At 39.2% G+C, this 18823-nt stretch overlaps 1 protein-coding gene across 1 annotated transcript; it reads left to right on the top strand.

Moving 5' to 3' along the window:
* Nucleotides 1–3043: 3043 nt before the first annotated feature.
* nop16 (NOP16 nucleolar protein homolog (yeast)) lies at nucleotides 3044–17707 on the top strand. Its single transcript, XM_084730053.1, has 5 exons — nucleotides 3044–3234; nucleotides 5414–5522; nucleotides 8717–8783; nucleotides 11823–11929; nucleotides 17266–17707. The coding sequence occupies exons 1-5, from the start codon at nucleotides 3128–3130 to the stop codon at nucleotides 17407–17409; spliced, it is 534 nt and encodes a 177-aa protein (XP_084586179.1). The 5' UTR covers nucleotides 3044–3127; the 3' UTR covers nucleotides 17410–17707.
* The last annotated feature ends 1116 nt before the right edge of the window (nucleotides 17708–18823 follow it).

The following is an 18823-nucleotide window of genomic DNA, read 5'->3' as shown; positions in this document are numbered from 1 at the left end:
CCTCCAGGAAGTTGCGATGTTGCGATTGCAACAATTTGTGCAAATTCAACCAATCCCCATGAATTCAGAGACCTGTCCAAACGCCACGACTTTTCTGAAAATTTGACCAATCATCGTCACGGTCCCCTGTTCAAACATCATACATGTACACCTCAATGAACTGATTCAGTATTTTGTTTTATTATTCATCATTATTTTTTAGAGTTTAGAGTGCCTGGAGAATTTAAGTAAGTACTTTTACATTACAAAAATATTACTCAATCACAAGAAAAAGTACTGGTGTTAGAAAAATCTGTTTTCTTTTGTCATTTTTTAAGAGTTTAAGATTCCTTGTTCAACAAATGGCTCCACCAGAAAAAAGACAATGTTAACTGACATGCAATTTCTACTATTTTGAGACTCATTAAATATTGATCAGTACATTCTTAACTGGTTACATTTTTAATGGCTATCAATTGATTAATGATTGATCATTAAAATCCTTACTCCAGACAAGTGCTGCTGCAATGTTTTGTTTTTCATCTGGATTGAAAATGCAGATGAAAGGTTTTGATATAAATTCAAGCAGTACTCAGTACTCAACTATGATTTTAAAAGTAACTTGGTAGATTACATAGTGTAATGCATACTTAAGTACAAGTACAGACTTGAAAATCTCATAAAATTACTAGTACCCCACAAAAAACTACTTAATAACAATAATTTGTGTAATTGTAATGAGTTAATTCCACCCCTGGAAAATATGAATGATTTTAGTCGTAGTGGTGCACATGAGCCTCTTGTGGCCAAAATTAGTAATACAACAGCAAACAGTTTAAAAATACTGGTAAAACTTTTTTTTTTTCACCTGCCAAAACTTTTTTCTCATCTGCTTCACAGATGAAAATGTAATGATTGTTAAAAGAGTACACTGTGACGTTCTGTCAGCCTGATATCAGACTGCATTTTTGATCATTTCTATATTCCAGAGAAACAGCCAACTCAGTGGAGTGGGCAGGTTGGAAAGCTGTTATTCTGCAGTCAGTCAGTTAAATGTTCAAAATGTCAAATTCAGGTTTGTGAAAACTCCCAGTTTCTCATAAAACAAGACCCGTGATTTTCTACAAAGTTCAAGGAGAGGTTTTTGGTGTTCATTTTGCAGATGTTAATCATCATTATTACACCGCATTGTTAAAAACTCTATTTGGATTGTTCAGTTACCGAAATACAGACCTTAGAATGTCTGTTATTCCTGTATAACAGACTGTTGCTATGAAGAACAGACCATTGCTATAGATGCAGTTCTGATCATAGACTCTGGAGGACCAATAAAATCATTTTAAATCAACAAATTCATTTTTAAATTAATATTTCGTTTAAAATTATTGATTTTTGGCAGGTACATAACCATGTAATGAGCAGGATAATGTATTTTATTCCAAAATAAACTCCAACAGGGCGGTGCAGGAGGTGAATCATCATTGATCATTACACAGGAAGTTTTCTTTTAGTTCCGAGTTCATCACATTCTGTTCACGACTTCTGCGTCGTAATTACAAGTTCACAAGTTTGGATGCAGTAATCATTACACGCTTTGTTAAATACTTGGTCTGTTATTTCTGTATATCAGACCACAGATCAGGTCGTTGCTATGGAGCAATTCTGATCATAGACTCTGGAGGAGCAATATAATAATTTTTAGATCAACAAAATCCTTCTTAAAATTAATATTTTGTGTTGATTAATTGATTTATTTTGGTAAGTAACACTGCAATAAGTTTCTCTTCATTTCTAAAATGTGTGTTATATATATGTGTTATCTAGTTTGTAGTCCTATGATGCTGAGACCTGTAATAAATTATCATTTGTTTGAGTCTAAATTGAAAGCACTCATTTAGCTTAGTACATTTCTTATATATGTTTTTATTTGTTAAACCACTAACAGTGAACTCAAGTGAAGGGTTAAAGTACAAAATCTTCACTTGTACACATTTTTGTGTGATAAAGTCTCTGGTATTGATTTTAGGCATGTCTGACGTGACCAGCATGAATCTTTATATTTTGTCCCAGTCTGACCTCTAGAGGACAAAAGCAGAAGCTGCAGGTGTTTCCAACCGTTGGCTCAGCACCTCCTCAGGAGTCATCTGAACCACACGGAGGGTCAAAGTTCTCATTCAGACTCATATTGATGAAGCAATCCTTGGGATTTTTGCTGTTTCCTATGTTTCTGTGTTTTCATCATTGTTTTTAATTTGTTCAGCTGTAGCTTTCTTTAGCATTAGCATTTTACATCTTATCCTTGGCTTGTTTAAAACAAAAGTCGTTGCTAATTTAGTAATATGTTTTCAGCTGTTCAGACTTGAATGATAGTTACCTTTTCATTGCTTCTTTAACAGCTTATTAATTCATGATTAATTATATAATTATATGTATATATAATTAACTGTGAACATTGTTTTATTTTATTTTTACTTTATTTTATTCTATCCTGATTTACATATTTGTACACATGTTCCATGTGTCAGTTGTTGTTGTTGTTGTTGTTGAATTTATTATAAATTATTCTTAAAATTCTTTTTCCATATTGAATTAAGCATGTTGTTATTCTACAGAAGAGTACCTGCCTCTGTCTCTTTTAGTCAGTTGAAATGGTGATTCAACTTTATTCATCTTCTGATTTATTTTCTTCTTATATCTGACACTAACTCTGAAGGAAAATTCTAATTTTCTAACCCCATACTGTGCCCTAATAATCTTCTATATATGTATATATATTAAAATATTTGTATTTATGTATTTTGTCACCCATATAAAATGACTGCTGTAGCTTACATTTAGCATATTTGACACTCTGAAAAAAACAATTAAAAATAACAGCTTTAAAATAAAAAAAAACATTATTCTATTCTAATCTCTTCTATTTTTCTAAATAGATTTATCACCTCTAGTGTTAAAAATATATTTTGTGTCTTTTTTCCCTTCTTACTCGAAACTGAAAGGTCAAAGGTGAAATAGAAGGCGTGGTCTCTGGTCACATGACCGGAACAAAACAAACGCGTACTTCCTGTCGTTTCCACACGTGCCTCTTCCTCTGCAGCACGAACCCTCCTCTGTTCTGTGAAAACAGAGAGACAAACAAACCGCAAACATGCCGAAAGCCAAGAAGTCCGCGAGGAGACAGAAGTTCGACTACAACAAGAACCGAAAGAAGCTGAAGAAGAAGTTCATAAAGAAATACAACCCGAGGATAGAGAAGTAGGTGTGAGACAGGACGGTACGTTAGCATGTAAGCTAACGTTAGCTAACTGTGGACATGTTGATACCATGTGAGAAGATCTGTGGGTTTATCTCAGAGCTGTTTGATTGTAATTTATCTTCAGTATCAGCGATGAAAGAAGTACTCAGATACTCAAGTAAAAGCAGAAATACCATAGTCTGAAAATACTCTATTACAAGTAAAATCCCTGATTACATGTAAAGGTCCTCAACTTTAACAGCGTTATATTATTATACAATATTATGTTTATACACTAATTATTGCATATTAGGGCGTTTTAAGTATATCTACTTCTCCAATTTCAGAATTTAAAAGTAAGATGAGTTATGGACATTCTAATACGTATTCATTTTATCTGATGCTGATCATAATGTTGTGATTAATGTTTGTTATTAACTGGCCCCCAGCCTCCTGCTGCTTTGCAAAAGTGGTCCCAGGACAAAGCATGTTCAGTAAAACCCGCCGTTAAAGTTGTCAACATCATTGACTCGTCAATATTTTTTCAATACCGCATGTTTTAGAACAAAGGAACACTTCGTGCATCTATTAGATGAGAGAGGCGAGTAGAACAGAAAGTTGCAAAAGGACTCATTAAAGGTATATTGCAAGTTAGACGGTGTGAGAGTCCTTTTGTGACAATACCACGTTTAAAATAACAAAATACTAATACTTGATATTTTCAAAGTAATGAGAAAAAGAAAGATCCTGCCTGAAATTTGTCTTAATGCTGGAGCTGCAACAATTAGTTGTCAACTATTAAATTAATCACCAACTATTTTGATTTTCAGTTCATCGTTTTGGGTCATTTGTTAAAGAAGACATTTTTCAAAAGAATTTTCTGTTTTCAACTTTTGAATTGTGAATATTTTCTGGTTTACTGTCCTCCATGACGATAAACTGAATGTGTTTGAGGTGTGGACAAAAGACATTTGAGGACGTCAGCTTGGGGTTTGGGAAACAGAAAAACATTTTTCAATGTTTTCTTTTTTTCAATGGATCAAACATTAACAACATTTTACACCCTAAAAAGGAGGTTTAATTTTATTATATATGGATTTGTGTGGGACGTCATGATGATGATGATGATTTTAACTGTAAAAAAAAGTAATGACCTGAATATCGCTTAACCTTCTCAGTCTGCTCTCACATTAATGATGAAGGGCTTTAATAATGTAATTTAAGGCTTATTTTAGCAGCTCTCTGTCCCATAACTCATACGAACTTTAGCCATTATTAAATTTAGAGATTTAAAGGAGACTGAGTAACTGAGTGAAGAGTGTGTGTGTAGAATACATCGGGTCATAAAGACATTAAAGAAATATTTGTACTCCAGTGATTGTGACTGTTTTTTGCTCAGTTACCACCTTATACAACAGTCTCACCACTAATAGTTTTTATAGTAGATCTGTTTCATTATGTAACATATTCCCACAGTTTAAATACAGTTCTGAGAAAGTTTATTGTTCTTTATAACAAAGTCAAACTATATATATATATTTATATGCAATTATAAAAGTTATTTGAATGGTTTTCACTAGAAAAGATGAAGACAGTCAATACGTCGTATTTGCCCTGGTTAGGAGATGAACCAGAGAAAAATGTTGACACCAGTGGATTCAGATGAAAAACTACAGAATGTATGAAAGTTAATATTCCTGTAATATTCATATTTAGATGCATTGATTTTTTGATGGTTTTTTTCAACTGGTGGCAGACTTGTTTTACTGAATGAAAACAGCCTCCATCTTTCATACGTTTAACCACCTTCTTGAAGAGTTCAACATTGCGATGTTTGTGCATATCCAAGAATGTGTTTGTCAAATGTAAAAAATAATGTTTAAAAGTTGGTGTGTGCATCTCTACCCCAGCCCTGCAAACTGTTGGCTAGTTGGTTTGTTTACAGCACAGAGTAGTAGGAGGTTGTGTGCTGCAAAATGCTGCAAAAACCCCAACTGAGACACATATTCTGGATTTGTTGGTTACATGTCCAAAGAACGCCCCTAAAACCAGATTAATACCAGCGTATCCCACGTGTCTTAGGATATCCAACTCTGAAATATACTCTTTACATGACCTGTATCAAATACAGAATATTAGTGGAAAACTAATGTGCATGTAAACATAAGAACTGTGTGTCTCACCTGTCCTCCTCCTCAGTCCACAGATTCGAAATGCCTGGGACGACAAGAAGTCCATGGCCAGGAACCTGCAGGAGATGGGTCTGTCGTTTGATCCGAACCGCAGTCTGCCGATAAAGAAGCAGAGTGTAAGTAACTGCTGCGGTTCTGAGGTTTCCTGTAGATTAACTTATCTGTGAAGGTTTTCCTCTTCTTAGCACAGTCAGACCTGCTGACATTTTAACTTTAACCTCAATAACAGTTAATGAAATGACATTTTATAAAATACAGCTGTGCACAACATTATTTCTTCAGTCCTTACAGTGGGGGTCAAAAACAGCAGCAGTAACTGTAGACAATTTAACCACTCAGAGATAAAATATTTTAACTTTTTTCCATCCTCTGCAACAGATTTCAGTTATTCCTGTACCTTTCTTGATGTATGATTCACACTGCCATTCTTCTCGCTCTGGGTTAAAGCTTCTGTACACTAATCTTTTATCCCTGGGTATAGTCGATTTCCAGGGTATAACCTCGCAAACTCAGGACTGACTCCGCTCTGGAGCAGAGCCAGCTACCCCTGGACTAAAGTCGTGGTTAGTCCACTTTGGAATGTGCCAGTGTAAAAGCTCTTCTTGCCCTCGTCTTACCGCTCTCTTAGCCTGGGGCTAAATGCAGTGTGAAAAGCCCCGCAGAGGAATTTATTGTTTGAACTGATTACATCTGCCATCAACACTGACTGGACATGCGCATGAAAAGCGCTGAATTTCCCTTTAACTCTCTTGTCTAAAAGTAATTTTATTATAATCAGATTAAAGTAACACGTTCATAGTTTCAGATGTTTTAGTGAATAATGTGACATTATTTTACCATCACAGTCTGAAACGACCAGACGAGACTCCTTTACTTCATTTCTCTGTTTTGACAGTATTTACAATTAACTTTTAGTTATTCTTTGCAACCTGTCGGCTGAAACCAAAGTGTGAAAACACATCGACATGGCGTCTTCTTCTGTGCTTCTTCTCATCTGCAGCATTAATTACATCCCTTAAAGCTGTTCTGTGGAACAATGCCGGCCCCATTTACTCTGCAGGCAGCCTGTGTGAAGGAATTCATTCATCAAACACATTGACGTGACTGAAATGAGGTCAATTAGAGAGTCATAATGGAGGTTTCAGTAAATTTTGGATGAATTGCTCAGCCGCACTCCGCACACATCTAATATTTACTGTGAGCAGTGTAGTCACGCCTTTTTCTTCTACACACGTCCCGGACTGACATTTTTTCTTTTGTCGTTGTGTAAACTCTGAAATCTGAGAGTCAACAACAGCTCTGCTGCGTTCACAGATTAAATTCTTTATAGCGAAGTTGTTTTTTTTAATATGATTGTACATGAATACACCAGTTCAGAGGAGCGCTTTGATCCGTCTGCAACAGATAAAAGATCTTTATCATGTTCAGCTACCAAATGAATTATATATGTGAGAAGCACTGATGTTAGATAAGATCAGTTGGAACTTTGTTTATCCAGAGAGAAATCATTGTTGCAGGAAAAAGTAGAAAAGGGTGCAAATATAAAATATCAATAAAGGTGCATGTAGAAAAATAACAATAAACCAGAAGATCTCAGAATAGGGTTGTAAATCACAAGTTTCATAAAGATATGATATTATATCAATTCTTTGGACAACTACACTGTATGTCCTGTTATCATAAAGTCTCGACATGGTTTTGATTCGATTTGGGTCTGTGGTTGACATGAGACCATATTATATGCATATTTATCACAGTCAGTAACAGAAGTTAACCCTAACTAACAGAAGAAGCTGCTGACCCTTTCTTTTCTGCTTTTGGCGCTAATAGGAAAAAAACAACAGCACATAAATAATTGTTAATAACTGTAACCAGGTAGGGCTGAGTATCAGCATTCAATAGGTATCGAATGCAATAGTCCAGTATTAACTAGTATCAAAGACTTCTCCAGTCGAACAAGACCTGCAGTCAATTCTTTTTGTACCCAGACCTAGAAAAAAAACTATTTATACAGTTTTGCTCATCGCCACAAGAATTCTTCACAAAGCAGAGAAAGTATTCAATCAACTACTCACTAACCAGTTAAGTGCAGTAACATTTACTCCACTAACACAGATAAAACATGGATTAACAACAAGAACATTAAACAAAGTCTAAAATTCACCTTAAGTAATAACTGTTGAGGTTCATAGACAGATGTGCCATGAGGATTTCAAAATAAAAGCGCATCTTGATGATATGAATCAATGTTTTCACTTTGCATTTATGATATTGGATCACTGATCAATGAATCGTTATATTGGTCCAGATCGATGGATCGTGTCACCACTACCTCAGAATTTATTTGGTATGACTTCATATATTTATTTAGAAGGGTTTAAAAAATGTAGAAAGTGAAACATACAAAAATACAATAAATAAAGCACAGACATTGAATGAGGAATATAATATCCAAAACGTCAAGTCAAGTTTATTCATAAAGCCAAAGTGGTGTACAATAAAATAACGACGGTTAAGAAATAAAACATTGTAAACAGGAGGACAGCAGCAGAGAGAACATAAAAATACCATCTCATCCAACCAAGACAGAGCAGGAAGAAGCAACATGCTCGTCTGGTCCTACCCCACTGTTGACCATCAGTCAAATCCGTGTGGTTGTTTTCACCTAAAAAGGGGCGGAGCCATAATGCGAGGGCAAAGTACGCAGATGGGCTGCTCGTACAGCAAGATCTCATACAGTCCTGCTTCAAAAAATCCAAACTATTCCTTTAATGTTAACAGTTAATAGTGAAGTTGCTCATATCTCAAGTTGTTCATTTGTGTTTGGATCATCCTGAGGTGACTGTTCATGTCCTGTAGTTTTTATTTCTGCCAGAAGGGGGCAACAGAGTGTTGATTATGATGATGATGTGAAACCAGAAGAACCTTTGTACAACTTGTTCCCCAGTTGTATTTTCTAACCCATGACCCTTTGCATTGCAGATTTGAGAGTTTTCCACCGGCCTAAGACAAAGAGTTTGATTTTATTAACTTGAGACAGTGAGCGATCCATAATAAGTGATTCATTTGTTCCTCCTCTGAGCTCAGCAGCATGGTCACTTCAAACTAAATGTTATCTTGAAATGACATCACTCATGGAAAATGCCCCACATTTCATTCCTGTCACGCCACATTTTAGGAGAAGATGGACGATCTGGGGAAAAAAAATGTTTGTCATCCTCCGTCCTGATCACTTATCTCAGAATCCAAACACCACTGGCTCACATGACCTCCACTTGTTCTTCATGATATGTTTTTGTTCCCTTTAAAGCTCCTCGGTGACGACAGAGGGACTAAAGCTCCTGCCAACATCGTGACCAAGCCCTACGTCCTCAACCGTGAGTAGTTCCCTTTGAAAACCTCATCATGTAAAGTACTGTGGACTTTGACTTTGATCATTTGTTTTGTTGTGGAGGTCTGCAGCCAGGCCAGACCGGGCTGGAGCCTGATTGAATTGGGCAGAGTCGGGCTAAGTGCCTGATCGTTCTTGCTATGCTGCACAGTAGATGCTGCTGGAAGTAGGGCTGGGTACCATTCTCATTTTCAGATGCTAACACTAGTAGAAATGCTAAGCCAATGTCTGGCCCAGTTATCTCCAACAGCAATTTATCAATGCTTCATTTAAAATTTCGTCATCTTTTGAGGGTTGATTATGTTTGCCTTCGGCTGCTCCTGATGACTAATTTCCCTTTGGAATAAACGCAGATTTTAAAGTAAACTAGTCGACTATGCTAACAGCAACACAACACTCAAAGCAGTTAAAATTGACCACAATTTATTAATCGATAATGTCAAGCTTTGTGTGGAAAAAATGCTGCATGTATTAAGAGCTATTTGAAGCCGTTAGTCACATTCTACAGTCGCTAAATCTTGGCATCTTGCGCCGTGCATTATAGGCTTGAACAATTAATTGAAATACTATCAAAGTTGCAATGTGGCCCACTGCAACTTTCAAATCGCAGGAGGCACAGAATGTGTTCAATACCAAATGTGTGTCAGACTACCTTTCTAAATTCAATATTGTGCTGCAGAAATGTTCCACATTATACTTCAAAATATGACAGCAACTCATTTAATGCTTCAACTTTTCAGACCAAACAGGATCACAGCGTCCGCTGGTAAATTGGCCCTTTTCCTATTGCCAGAAGACAAGTTTGCGTTTCTGTTTTTTTGTTGTTGTTTTTTTTGTTTTGTTTGTTTGTTTGTTTTTCCTTAACAAAGTCTCACTGTGGACATCATCATATGCCAGTTTGGTAGACATTGCCCAATCAGGGCTGCAACTGGTTATTTTTGTTGTTAATTTATCTACACATCCATCTGTCTTAAACTGCATATCCAAAGTTGGGTAGTGGAGGTAGCGGTTCCAGCAGGGGACCCCAGACTCCCCTTCCCTTGGCCACGTTAACCAGCTCTGACTGGGGGATCCCGAGGTCTTCCCAGGCTAGCGTGGAGATGTATGGGGCTTTTATACTGGCAACTTTTATCAGGCCGAGCTGCACCCAAAGTAGACTTAGTCTGGAGCGGAGCCTAAGTGAGCCAGACCCGCCTTCAAGTGGGCTGCCAACCCGTGATGACCCTCCTTTCTCCCCCTTGAACAAGCGAGTGTTGTGACACTCAGCTTATGTATGTGACGTTTCTAAAAGTGTTCAGCTCTCAGCACTTTTGTAGCTTCTAACTGAATCTCTGAGTTTTGAAACTTAGTTTCTCTCCCATGTCACTGTTTGTACTTTCAGGTATCTGCATTATTTTACTGTTTCATATTCGCTTTCAGCTGTGTCGGAGTTGTGCTTATGAAGCCCCCTGAATGGAAACAGTTCCTGTTTGTGCTGCTTCATAATAAAAGCATTTAAATAATGAAACAACAAGGGACTTTTATTGTGAAGAATTTAAGGAAACAGGGTGACAGCCTCTTGGCAGCCACTCGACTCGAGCCTCCTCAAGCTCATCTTCGGTTAAAATACACACCTTCATGTGGGTATCCCTGTTATAATGGAAATGCAAAGCCCTGATGTGCAAACTGAGTGAAGCCAGGCCAGGTCTGTGCGTGGAAAAGGGCCAGTCCACCTAGTCCTTGGTCTGGCCTCCTCCTCCTCTCAGCTGGACACCTCCCAAGGGAGGCAGCGTCTTTACGAGATGCCTGAACCACCTCAACTTGCTCTTTTCTATGCAAAGGAGCAGCAGCTCTACTCGAGTGGAGTCTGTCACGGATGATTGAGCTTCTCACCTTATCCCTAAGGGAGATGCCATCCAACCTCCTGAGAAATCCCATTTCGGCCGCTTGTATCCGTGATCTCATTTTCTTGGTCATGACCCACCCTTCATGATAATAGGTGAGAGTTAGAACGAAGATTGACTGGTAGATCTGGAGCTTTGCCTTCTGGCTAAGCTCTCTTTTCGTCACAGTGGTGCGGTAAAGCTGCTGCGATCCTCCGGCCCATATCACGCTCCATTGTCCCCTCACTTGATCAGTTAATCAGTTTGGTCTATAAAATGTCAGAACAAGGTGAAAAATGTTGATCAGTGTTTCTCAAAGCCTAAGATGACGTCCCCACATGCTGTGTTTTTGTCCATAACCCAAAGATATTCAGTTTACTGTCATAAAAGAGTAAAGAACAGAAAACATTCATATCTAATAAGCTGGAATCAGAGAATTTAGGGTTTGTTTTCTTGAAAAATTACATGTCGTGAGCAGCTTCAGGCAACCCAAGAGGGTCGATTTGAGTAAACCATGTTTAGACACGTTTTCACCCAAAGTACCCAGAACTTTCAGTCCCAGGAACTACTTTTAGAGGAACTAAAAGCCCATTGTTGTCCAAGGACCCGTGACAATTAGACAAATCAGTTCACTGACAAGAGGTCATCAAGTTGAAGTCTGTAAAAAAAAAACTCTGTGACCTTTTGATGAATTGTTTTCAGTCGTTGTTGTAAATGCAGTTTTTTAATGATGTGCTTTCCTTTGTTTTCCCTCAGTGTCACAACTCTTTTTGTTGCGTTTTGGTGAAGGCTGTTTCCCACCACTCTTAAAGATGTTTTTGGTTTATTTTCTGAATGTGATTGCAGTCTAATTAAACCAGTTTGAATGAAAGCAGAGCTTCACTTTTATGCACATTTTCACAGAAGCTCAGAGGAGTCGGCCTTCAGCACTGAATGACTCTCATTCCTCCAGTAGTACCAGAAGTAGTTTTAATATTGTGTTGATTTTTTCATATTACAAAGACTGACTGTGATGGTTTGCATATTTTCTCTCGGTTCCCTTATCTTGATGCCCTTGCCTTCTCATGTAGCGAGATGAAAAAATAAAATGAATATTTGTCTCTTGTGGGAGCCTCTGAGATGTGTTTTTACATCCCGATTTGTTTTTGTGTGGTTTTGAACAGAGCTGGAGGAGGAGGCCAGCCGACCAGAGAAAGACTGCAAGACATTATCTTCCGACCTGATCGAGTACGTTCAGCACATGATCCGAGAACACAACGACAACTACAAGGTGAGAGCAGGAACCAAACTCTGAACAATGTTACCACGGTAACAGAGCTGGGAGATTAAAATACCATGCTGGTGGGTTTTTCGTGATTTCTCACAGCTTTGTAGCGAGCAAACCAAAGATTCTGTGTGGAACTTTTGACCCAGGTTGTGTCCCGAAGGGAACCATCTTGCAAGAGTGATCTGTTTCCTGAACACTTACTAGTTATTTTATGTCCCTAAATCTACCCAGCGTTTAACCACAGTGTTGTCACCATAGACAGTAGAAGTAGAAACTGACAGAGCTTCCAGGTTTGAAAAGAGGAGCCAATGTAGAAGTGTCTTAAACACGCAGTCTTTCTAATGTCCAGCAGGGGGCATCTCCGCTGGCTGCAAGAAAAAGTCTGTTCATATCGAATCAAATAAAATTCTCAATAATTCTCACTTGATTTACAGCCTTCACAACACTTTGCTAATGACTATATGGTCTCAATCTTTAGTTTAAAGTCCTCTTTACAGCATGATGTTCATTTTTTAAATTATGGTCCTATTTAGGATAAAATATAAGATAAAACGCGTGAAGCTGTCAAGTTGTTTTTTTTTTTTTTAATGAATCCATAACAATTATAGTAGAGGCAAATAATAAAAAGGATCCAATTTAATTAGCATGACAGCTAAGCTAGCTAGGAATTTGTCCCTGTTAGCAAGCAAGCTAACATTAGCTAATATTATCCAGTTAAGACCACAATATCGAAATGTATTTCAAATGCTTTGCAGCTATGTTGGCTTTAATGTTGGACTCTGTTATGTGGAAGGTGCTGGTCGTTTGTTGACATCACTGGACGCCATTTCTCAGCTAATGTAGCTAATTTTAGTCACTGATAGAGAGGCATAGCACTTGGAAGCATGCATAAACGTCACATCTTTAGGATTTTCCTGAGTCCTTTACTTAGAAATCAGTTCACAGACAACCAAGAAAGTAGGTAAATGTCTTATTTTTTTTAATTAAGTTGCAGTCTGTTCACACATCAGCAATTCAAAGCAATAAACACATGTAAATTGCCTCAGATTGTTAAATATTACACCTTTTAACCATCTGATATTTTCCAAAGTGTAAAGGAACTTTTATATTTTGTTGATTTTGGCGACCCCTGTGGACAAAAGCGGTAGTGTTTACACCATAATAACCACAAAAATGTAATGCCAGAAATAAAATTCTCAATAATGATCTCCTCCTTTTTCTTTTTAACTGTCTAACGTCAAACTCGCTGCAACTTTGGCTGGCTGGCGCCTCGTTTCATCTGACATGGTGGCTGCCATTAAGAATAACTATACAGAAATAGCCGATCTTCTCCCAGAAGGTCTTGTTGATTTATGTAAGTCATTTAGTGCTGTGCTTGCTTGTAGTAGTTCCTACATATATTCTGACACTCAACCTACAGAAACGTAAAGTTAAAAACAGTCTTCCTTCTGAACAAGATGCATAACTGAGCTTTTCTGTGCTGCAGTTTCTTATGTCTTATGGACATATAAAGAAACTGATACATTGTATCTGTAACAGCGTAAAATTGGGTGTTAATATGTAATGAATGAAGCTGTTGTTAAGGCCGTTATCTAGCAACTAAATTTATCACAGAGGACAAAAAGCTGTTCAGACTGTAAAGGCTGCATTATGCTTCAAATGAACTAATTTGCACGTTGCATTATCCAGCCACTGCTAAAGGTAACACCATTAAATCTGTCACAGCCTCCCGGCTGCATCCACCTGCCTCCCCAATCCGTCTGCAAGCATTCCTCGTCTCTTAGAGATAAGGGTACAAACGTTGGGACAGTTTCTCCTCAGACATTCATAATGTTGCAAAAGCTGTGTGAGGAATAAGAAAGAGAGCCTGACAGAGGAGCTCAAATCCTGTCAACCTTTCACACCTCCACACAGCTGAACTGAAACGGTCGGATGCAGTCAGCCTCAGTGTTCCACCTTCAAAGAGAGATTTTATGTGCTGTTAAATTATCTGAAAGACACTTTTTTCTGAAGCACACATGCCTTTAGAGGAATAATTCATCATTAGTTTATTCGCTCTATACCGAGAGTTAGATGAGCTCAATTTCACTTTCATGTCCATAGATTAAATATTAAATATAAGATATAGCCAGCAGCAGATGATCTTATCTTACATGTACAGAGAGAGTGAGCACTCTATGTATAGCTGGACCCTTGAGTATAAGCGCCATGACCAGACCGCACCTGTGATTTAAGATAGAGATCTGATTTGTGCAGTGCAACCTCAGTTTAAAAATTCATATCAAACTTCATGCGACTTTTGCGTCACTCACTCGCCTGAAGCATCTTATGACTCTTATGAAGACAGCTCTGACAGATGATGTTAGAATCCCTTGACATCCTGGAATTTTGGATGAAATCTGTTTCTGTGAAGCCGATTCACGTCACAGTCCCACCGCTCCGGGGTCTAACTCCACATCTGCTCACACTCCTGTGCAGAGGAAGCAGTCATTGCTCCACAAAAAGCCATAATTAAAAATTTGGCTCTCTTTCTTCTCCTCGTCCTGGTTATCATCTGCTCACAAATTCACTGGTTTCCACTGCACATCAGCGTAGAAATGAAACTGTAAACACTGTCTTCAGTGGCCTCCATGTTTACTTGAGTACGACAGGTGGTGTCCTTACGAGAAGCCCGAAACACCTCAACCAGCTCCTTTCTACGAAAAGGAGCAGCGGCTCTACTCTGAGTCCCTTATGAAGGACTGAGTTTCTCACCCTATATCCCTGAGGGAGATGCCCACCACCCTACTGAGAAAACCCATTTCGGCCCTGTGTATCCACAATCTTGTTCTTTTGGTCATAACCCACCGTTCATGACAGTAGATGAAAGTAGGAACAAAGATTGACTGGTAGATGGAGAGTTTTGCCTTCTGGCTAAGCTCTCTTTTTGTCACAACGGTGTGGTAAAGCCAACACAATATTGCTCCTGCTGCTCCGATTCTCCGGCCCATCTCACGCTCCATCAAGAACAAGACCCCGAAATACTTGCACTCAGTCACTTGGGGTACGGACTCATTCCCTACTTGGAATAGACAACACACCGGCTTCCTGCTGAGAACCATGGCCTCAGACGTAGAGGTGCTGATCCCAGCCACTTCACAACCGGTCCAGCAAGTGCTGGAGGTCACAGACCGATGATGCCATCAGAACCATATCATCTGCAAAAAGCAGCTTTGCAATCCTCGGGCCTACACCTTGAGATCCTGTCCAGGAATGTCACAAGCAGGATTGGTGATAAGGCGCTGCCCTGGTGGTGGCCAGCCCTCACCGGGAAAGAGTCTGACTTACTACAGAGAGCCGGGACACAGCTCCTGCTTTCGGCGTACAGAGATCGAATGGCTCTGAGCAGTGACTGCCTCACCCCGTAGTCCTGCAGCACCTCCCACAATGTTGCCCGAGGAACCTGGTCATCCACAAACACCTTCTACACACAGATGTACTCTGTGCAGGCGTGTACGTGTGGTCATGCAGGTGTCTGTAGAGGACCAATGTGTACAACCCTTGATGATGGACTTTACACATGGAAAATCAGAGAATCCTTTTATGGAGCCAGATGGGATCAGTGACTCACAATCAGCTGAGGACATACAGGAGTCACTACGAGGATAAAGTCTGAAGCTCAGTCAGACCTGTATGTCTTAAATGAGACATCAAGCTTTAATATTCACTGGCTTGACTTCAACTTTATGTCTGAGAGCTGTTTGGGAAACTTTCCCTGATGGTGCGTTCAAGGGCGCTCTGACGTCTGAGATATGAGGGCTGACTGCCAAGGTCTGAGTCTGTTTCTTTGTACCATCCTGGACGTGCTCAGTCGCTGCAGAAGAAAACTTAATTTGTCAGCTGAATATTTTTATCTTTTGTGCTCTCGATGATAACGGCGTCCTTCCTCTGTGTGGCTGAGAAAAGTTTCAAACGAAGCTGCACAGCTGAAGGACAAATAAGGCTTCAGCTCCATGATATTCTTCTTTCACAGCTGCTGTTTTTCTCCTGACTTCAGACTGAAGGGACACGCTGGTGCACATTACGGACGGCGCCGAGAGCTTAGTGTGTTTTTCAGTTTTTATTGCTCAGAGCGGCGAGTGGCAGAAGTTTAAATTACTTCAGCGTTTATCAGTAAAGTGCCTCATTCAAATGGATTTTCAACAGTTGCTTTAAATGGGACTGAGTCATCAGTGGGAGCACAGCCAGGTCTGAACCAGTCAATAACAGACGATATTGTGTGAGAGTTTCTGCAATAAAATATTTTTCAATAGAAAATATTCAGTCTTTTACTTTAAATTCCGAAAGGCTGAGTCAGTCACCTTTATGTGACCGCAGCAGTTAATTATACAGCCGCCCTCTAAAAATGTATTTTGGTGTGTTTCATGATCAATATTAAATCACACAGACAAAATCCATGAACCCTCCAGAAGTTTTTTTTAATACTGACGTTCAGACCTCAAAATGAACCTAACAGCAGAACGGGGACCTCAGGCTGTCTGGACACTTCGGTCCCGAGTGAAGTATCTCATCTTTTGGCAGATGTCATTAAATTTTTGCACAGACACAGACAGACAATCGTGATTTAAAGGAGATGAATCCTAAATCTCTGATGGGCGTCTGACTTTTAATCATCTACACCAAAGAGAAAAAACCTCTAAAACTAATGACCAAAGTCCAGCTGTACTTTGTTATTAACGCTAAATTGACAAGGTACTATGTCATGAATTTAACCCATTCAAAATTCATTAATCAATAATTAATCAGTAGTATAAAAATGGTTGTAATTGTGCCTCATTTGTCATTGCTTTTTTTTTGGGAGAGCTATTTGTTGAATTAAAAAAACTCAAACTTCTGGTTTCAAGACTTATTGCTACCAGCGGTTACGGTGGTTTGAGGAGGATATTGGCCGATGACAACACATCTCTCCCTGCCTCACTCTCTCGGGTTTAATCTGGGTTAGCTTTGCTTTTATCCCAACTCCTGGAGAGTTGCTGAAGTGAGTTGTGGTCATGTTCTGTAGGTTAATGTGTAATGTTCATAATGCACGGTGCAAAGTGCAACACATTTGAGCGGCATTTAAAACACAATTTGGTGATTGTAGACTCTGATTAATGGCTTCAAATGATTCCTAGTCTGTGCTGTTGAACTAAGGTTTTGCTGTTTGGTCCACGACAGGTTTCCCACCTACAAATCTGGGTTCAGATCAAACTGAAAAGTCTGAAAGTCCAGACCAAACCAGGCGTGAAACCGTCCAAAACAAAGGAATATTACTCTAGTTTTGACCAAACTCACCATCCTGTTCTTCGTTGTCCTTGCAGGCGATGGCCAGAGATGAGAAGAACTATTACCAGGACACACCCAAACAGATCAAGAGGAAAATCAACGAGTACAAGCGCTGCCACCCGCAGCACTACGACTCCTTCATCAAATCGCTGGCCGCTCCAGAGGCGATGGACCAGTAGAGGAGTCGCCGAGCCCGTTCTGGATTTTATGTCGTCCTCTGTATCAGGACGAGATGGACGTCGTTCAGACAGAGCTGTGAGGACAGCGGCTGTGACAGGAAGCAGAGCTGTCCCGGACCACTGAGGGACAAGCACTACTTCTGTGTCTCGTTAAGGACCTTTCAGGAGTTTCCTCCTGTGATTGTCCTCCCTCTGAAGACTGTTTATTTCTCCCATTTTCTTTCAGAAATAATGTCCTGATCTCAACTGTGTGTTCTGAGATGTATTTTTAAATATATGTATCATTTAAGCACCCAAAGCTGTGTTTTTCTTTCTCCACGATGAAAAGTATCCTCGCACACATACACTGGAGACTCCTCTGACGTGTTTTAGATCTTCATTTGAAGCATCAGATGTTGATGATGTTTACATCTGGGAGGAATCTCACTGCAGCATCATGTTTTGAACTTCAGTGTGAAAACATGTTTCCTGCTTCTTTAAAAGTCACAGAGAAGTCCATTCATAACACAGTTAATCAGTTGACTCGGTTTGTGTCAATGAATTCTTAACAGTCAGGTCAGAATAACAAGGTCTTATTTATTCTGCAAGCCAGAAACCTTAAAAATGATGGTTTTCAGTTTATTTTAACATGTCATTAAAGCATGGAATCATTGTGCTGACACTTTCTAAAGAGCAGCAATGTGAACGACACAAAACAACCACAGACAACAAACTCGATAAATAAAAGTTAAAAGGTACAAATAGTCAAAAGAAAAGGAACAGTGATTACTCCTGAGATAAATAAAGTAAAGGAACAGTGAAAGCTTTACTGAGAATATAAGCAAGATGAGAAAACAAAACAAGTTTAAATAAGGGAAGTGACACAGAATGAATGTTTGCAGGTAAATTATTCCACTCAGAAGGAGCCCAAAATATAAAAGCTTTTTAATCATCTTCCTTAGATACAAAGGGGACCATAAAAAGGATACAAGCGGAGCTTCTTAATGAATAATTTGATGTATGAGGAACATTAAACACGGACAATAACTCAGGACTTTGCAGGGAAACTCGTCGGTCCTCTCGCCGCAGCAAACAAACGAGCGTCTCTCCTCACCTTGGGTCCCACACCTGCTCCCCATCGTCTCATTTCATTACTCTGACAGGCCCCTTCCCGACTAACGCCCCCTCTGTGACCAGCTAAGACCACTGCGAGTCTGCCAGGACATGCAGCACACTACGAGACCGATCAGCAACAGGATGTCACATTATTACTTCTGTATTTTTTATACTTCTTTTTTTATGCCTCTGTGCCGGCGACAGCTGCGGCCAGAGGCGTGTTTTCAGGTTGTGCGTCCGTTCGTCCTGCCCATTCTTGTGAACTTGGTATCTTAAGAACACTTTGGTACAAATGTCCAGTTGGACTAGTGGTTGAACT

Source organism: Lutjanus erythropterus, chromosome 11 (assembly GCF_056507025.1).
Source record: "Lutjanus erythropterus isolate fLutEry1 chromosome 11, fLutEry1.hap2, whole genome shotgun sequence".
Taxonomy (NCBI): domain Eukaryota; kingdom Metazoa; phylum Chordata; class Actinopteri; order Lutjaniformes; family Lutjanidae; genus Lutjanus; species Lutjanus erythropterus.
The sequence above is the reverse complement of the archived record's forward strand: the minus strand, read 5'-3'. Positions and strand labels throughout refer to the sequence as shown.